This window comes from Sinocyclocheilus rhinocerous, unplaced genomic scaffold (assembly GCF_001515625.1).
Source record: "Sinocyclocheilus rhinocerous isolate Xijiao unplaced genomic scaffold, SAMN03320098_v1.1 scaffold774, whole genome shotgun sequence".
Lineage (NCBI taxonomy): Eukaryota > Metazoa > Chordata > Actinopteri > Cypriniformes > Cyprinidae > Sinocyclocheilus > Sinocyclocheilus rhinocerous.
The window spans coordinates 143,799-149,815 of NW_015644352.1; the positions used below are offsets into that span (position 1 = coordinate 143,799).

Below are 6,017 nucleotides of genomic sequence, written 5' to 3' on the forward strand. Positions count from 1 at the left end.
TATATATATATATATATATATATATATATATATATATTAGGGCTGTCAGTCGATTTAAATGTTTAATGTAATTAATTACATGATGTGTCAATTAATTAATCGCAAAATAAATTTGACCGTCTGCACAATGACTAAATGCAAAGGGAAATGTCTTTATGAGTCATTCATTCGATTTGTTCAAACGGCTGATTCATTCAGGAATGAAGTAAACGGCTCTCTTTATGAATGGGGCTTTGAATCATTGGTTCACACGATTCGTTCAAAACGCGGATTCATTCAGAAACTAAACACCGCTGTGTTGCTCAGAGACGCACAAAAATTCTGCTATGGCTTTAAAGGAAATATGTTCTCTGCAAAATTATAATATAATATATAATTATACATAATATTGTGTTTAAAACATAACACAATATCAACTTATTTACTGAACTGTTGTATAAAATCACATTTAAGCTCGTGATTTTCGGGACAAATTCAGCACTCGTGTAATACTGCTCTCCCTGCCCGTATGATATCTTATGATATAAATATGAGACAAAAACATAAGATGATGTAGATGAAATGTAAGATGACGTACAGGTCTGGGGGCGGGGCCAGTGCGTTAACGGCGTTAAAATATTTTTATTGCGTAATTTTTTCAATTAATTAGATTAACGTGTTTAACTGACAGACCTAATATATATATATATATCTACACTGAAACAAAATTATAAATGCAACACTTTTGTTTTTGCCCCCATTTTTTCATTTATAATTTTGTTCAGTATCTATCTATCTATCTATCTATCTATCTATCTATCTCTCTCTCTCTATATATATATATATATATATATTCGCTTTGGATAAAAGCGTCTGCTAAATGACTAAATAAAAAAATAAAAAATAAAAAATATATATATATATACACATTTTTTTTTTTTGACAACACTAATATGTAGATTTGTTGATGTTTGAACAGCAAACAAATAAATTAACACAAGGATGGACATCCTGATATTTGAATGCTTCAAAAGATCAACTAAAATGCAATGACAAAATGAGCAGCCTTAATGCCTTTCTCTCTCTAAATGTATAAAAGGATGCTGTCATGCGTTGAAAAAAGCATTATGCTCACATCGCTGCACAGCTAACTGGCCGTGCTCTATTCAGTATCTCATTCTCTCATTCAAATCTCCCGTCAGCTGTGTGATCATCATTCATAGTTTGCTTGATTTCACTCTGATATTATGCATTCAGCGCTCACTCTGTGCTCAGCTATCCATGTGCTGATTTGTCTCCGTGCAGTGGAATTTTAATGTGCCATCCACATGCAGGTAAAAGGACTGTAGACGAGAGACTGTCGACATTAATCTTCATCAGTGGGATTTTTTCCTAAATGAGATCTTTCAGCCATCGCTTAGACCAACTGCCTCCAATACGATATGCACTGCACGTTTTAATACATCGCTATGCATCATAATTGGATCAGCAGTGCCAAAATGTCAAATCGTTGTAACGCTGAACCTCTTGTGGTTTATTGTGTCAATGCATAGCCAGCCGTATGTCACGTATTGTCCCTCTTTTTTCACCTCCTCTGGCAGAACGTGCTGTTTGCTGATGAGTCGGATGACTCTGTGTTGAAGGTGATTGATTTTGGATTTGCGCGATTGTTTCCAGCGGGGAGCGGCAGCGCGCCCCTGCAGACCCCCTGCTTCACCCTGCAGTATGCCGCGCCAGAGCTCTTCCACAGCTCGGGATATGACCAGGCCTGCGACCTCTGGAGCCTCGGGGTGATCCTGGTAGGTTTGAGTGTATATAAGTGTGCTTGAGGATATTTATGTTTATGGATGAAGTACTGTTTTAGACTGGACTGCCATATGTATAGTTTTATTCAGAGGAGAGGTCAGTGTTTAAAAATCAATACCTTAACTTGAATAAATAGAAAAGTAACAAAAATCTGTTTCGATAAATTCCAAAAGTAAACTTAAAGGGGTCATATGACGAAAATTAAATGCAAAAGAAAATTATTTTGTGTATTTGGTGTAATGCAATGGGTTTACACGTTTAAGGTTAAAAAAACACATTATTTTCCACATACCGTACATTATTGTTGCTCCTGTCTGCCCCGCCTTTCTGAAACGTGTCGATTTTTACAAAGCTCATTGTTCTGAAAAGCGAGGTGCTCTAATTGGCCAGCTATCCAGTGTGTTGTGATTGGCCAAATACCTCAATTGTGTGATGGAAATGTTATGCCCCTTACCATATTTGGAAACACACAGTGTCACAACAATATTACAGCAAGAATAAAAGTTACGCCTTTTTTCTTTGTGTAAACATTTGGGCGGTGTTATGCAAATCGTCCAACACATAGTGACGTAGATATGTGGGGGCGTTTTAGGAAGGTGTGGACGAGTCTTAACTTTTATAAAGAACATCTCTTTGGGTTTGAGACTTTAGTCTTTGCAACTTTATGGATCTTATATATGCACGTACAGCTTGTAACATTCCAAAGACAAAGGAAAACTTGAAATCGCATCATATGACCCCTTTAAACTACTTGACTACTTAAATCATTGGGTTAGTGCTTGGGATATACTGTAGCATATGATCTATAAAAACACTCTTTTTTTAAATTGATCTGGCTTACTTTGTTTGTATAACTTTAAAGTCTAGTTTTTTTATACACTCCTGAACAAAAGACCGGGGGAAACATTTCAAGTATTTGCATTTCGTGCTGGTGGATCGTAACCAGGTTCTAAGTACTGCTTCAAAATGTCAAAAGAAGAAACAGGAGCAAGAGATAAAAAATAGAGAATAGGCAATTTATTGAAAACTGCATTTAAACTCAAACAGGCTGTTCATCAGCTGATGAAATGTTTAAGACCATAGCCTTAAAAAGTTAAAATCTGCGCAAAAATATGGCTTTCATGTCATTGTCCTTCAGGCAGTCACACTGTCATGACCTCCTGATGGCAAAGGCAAAAAGGCTTTCTGTCTTTGAACGTGGCAGGATTGTTGAGCTGCACAAGCAAGGGCTCGCACAACGTGCTTAAACTTAAACTTAAACTCGCACAACGTGCTTAAACTTTTGATCAACTGATGAACAGCCTATTTGAGTTTAAATGCAGTTTTCAATAAATTGCCTATTCTCTACATTTTTGCCTCTTGCTCCTGTTTCTTCTTTTGGCATTTTGAAGCAGTACTTACAACCTGGTTATGATCCACCAGCACGAAATGCGAATACTTGTAATATTTCCCATGGTCTTAAGATTTTGTTCAGGGGTGTATAATTTGACAGTTTGTTCAGAAATGTTAAACCAAAAATGTAATATAAAATGCTGATGTTATTAGTGTCGTTCTTTTTCATCAGTACACCATGCTCTCCGGCCAAGTTCCATTCCAGAGTGAGAAGAAAGGAATGACATCATCGCATGCAGCTGACATCATGCACAAGATCAAGGAGGGAGATTTCTCATTGGATGGAGAAGCCTGGAAGGGTGTGTCTGAAGAGGCCAAAGATTTAGTGAGAGGTACTTTTACTGAAAGAATCAAAACTTGCTTGGGTGGTGAAAAATCTTACTCCAAGGTAGGGCTGGGTATGCCATAATCAGAAATAGCCTAGTTATTAGTATTACTATACTAGATAAGTTAGAATAACCTCCAACTTATCTTGTCTCCACACGTAACATGTTAAATTAATTTATTTGGCTATTTCAAATTAATTGTGTTAATTAAAGGTGTCCTATTATGCCCTTATACAAAATCTTAATTTGGTTTTTGAGGTGTACTAGAATAGGTTTTCATTCTTGATTGTTCCAAAAACGCTTTTTTTTTTTTTGTTTAAATTTTTTTTACATTATTGCAGTACCTCTCTTCCCAGTGTGTCTCGAATGCACTGTTTAGTTCCTGTTGTGTGCTCTGATTTGCTAGATGGCCCAGTGCATTTTGACTGGCTAACCGCTTAGAGCATGTTTCTTTTTTCTTTTTTTCTTTTTTCTTTTTTTGTGTATTCTGTGGTTGGAAATTATTTAAGCAAGTGACTTTTTGAAGTCACAGTATCTGGAAGAAACACTCTGTAAGTCCAATTGAGCCATTTTCAAAAAACACGTAACAGGACTGCTACACATAATACATATTATTGCTACTACTAGGGATGTGTTCTGAGGTGACACCAATAAACAATAACGTAAGCAAAGAATTTTCATGATTATGCGTGATGTGACTTCTCCCGAATTTGAAATTCAGTAGTAACTTTATAAAAACTAGTCAAATAAGTTTTTTTTTTTTAATTGTATAATTACAACATAACATACAAACATCCATAAACAAGATGCTTTTAATCTAGCAGTACACACACAGTTTTACATTTACATTTATGCATTTACCAGACGCTTTTATGCAAAGCGACTTACAAAAGCAATTCTTCAAAGAGCCAACAATATTTGTAATATACAATGCCTTTGAAGTAGAGGGCCTACACTGCGATTGGGATCCTGTGGGGAGCAGGGGGTTTTACCTTTACTGCAGGCAGGAGTGGGTGGTCAAAAAAATAGCACAAATTTGGCGCATAACAAGAATAATGAACTTACGTAAACACTAGGCTTGCTGTGGTAGTTGGTGTTACATGGTGTTTGGTTGTACACGATTATATTACTTGCCCACCATGGCACTGTCCCCACTGTCGTTTTGCTTTTTCATAGAAATGAAACTCATTTAGAAAACGTAAGCTACAGTTTTAAACTGGAAACGTCTGCTCTGCTCATACAAGCCATGGCTGCCAGGTTTGTGTGACAAAACTAGCCCAATGGCCAGTCAAAAATAGCCCAAAGTAGAGCAACGACCATATTCCAAATATCAAAACTCAAAATATGTAATTTTCTATACAATATACAATATTAGAATGTTTGCGGGCAGGGGTGGGAGTGGACACAAAAATCACGGGTGCCAGCTGGAGTGGAATACACACTTTGCAGGAGTTTGTGGTAATGGTCAGAAATTCAGCGGGAGCAGGATTGAAAAAACAGTCCTGCAGTCCTGAGCTCTACTTCGAAGTTTTTTTTAATATAGATGATCAGCAAGTCTGTGGCAAGAACCACCACACATTCAGATGACAACAAATCATTTTCTTGTTAAAATGATAATAATAATAATAATAATAATATGACTATTAAGAAAACATTTGAGAACTTTTTAAACATTTTTCAAGAATTGAACATCCTTCTTGTAACTTATTTTAAAGTTCTTAACTTCTTAATTTTAACAAACACCCAAGGGGCCTATAGGATGACTTAAAATTATTTAAATATATTATTTTTAACATAATTAACACAGGTTCATTTGATGTCAGAGTTTGGTTAATTTGAATGATGTACATATGTTTTTCCAATATCTTCTGTGCATCGGCTCAAAACGGTGGTCTGGGCTATGGTTCATGTGAAGTCCGAGCAATTGAACTCTGGTTTGGACCAAGCAATCAAACCAAGTGTGAAAGCGACCTAAAATACAATGGTGAGAATGTGGACATTCATAGCAAATCAGATAATTTTTTATAGCACCTTTGTGTGTCGACCATGATGTGTCAACTCATCACACAAACTATACAGAACTTTTAGGTATTTCATCTCATTTAAGTGCCATATTTTCTTGACAACAAGTCACACCTGAACACACTGGGTTAAAATGGCATTGTTGAGAGAAAAAAAGATGTCAAGAATTAGAAGTACAAAACGAGGATTTGTAAAGAAGAATGTCCTTGATTTCTCTGGATTCCCTGAATCTTTTCACAATATTACGTCTGGTAGTTGGTGAAAGACCTAAATTCTTTGCGATTTTGCATTGCAAAATGTGATTTTTGATTTGTTTGACACTTCTCTCATGAAATTTGGCACAAAGTGATGAGCCATGATCCAGCTTTGCTTGCAAAGATTGAGATGCTCCTTTTACAAACCCAAACATGATACCTTGACCCATTACCAATTCACCTGCTTACTGTGAACTGTTTCAAAACAGTTTAACATGGATATTCTATAACCTTTTCA

General features: G+C 36.1%; 1 protein-coding gene across 3 annotated transcripts in view; it reads left to right on the forward strand.

Moving 5' to 3' along the window:
- Positions 1-6,017, forward strand: part of LOC107758164 (ribosomal protein S6 kinase alpha-4-like) — a 42,653-nt gene that overhangs the window by 30,850 nt on the left and 5,786 nt on the right. For all 3 annotated transcript variants that reach the window (XM_016575839.1, XM_016575838.1, XM_016575837.1), the window contains exons 15-16: positions 1,581-1,778; positions 3,350-3,509. In XM_016575839.1, the coding sequence (XP_016431325.1) occupies positions 1,581-1,778; positions 3,350-3,509 (358 nt within the window). The remainder of the gene's footprint in view (positions 1-1,580; positions 1,779-3,349; positions 3,510-6,017) is intronic.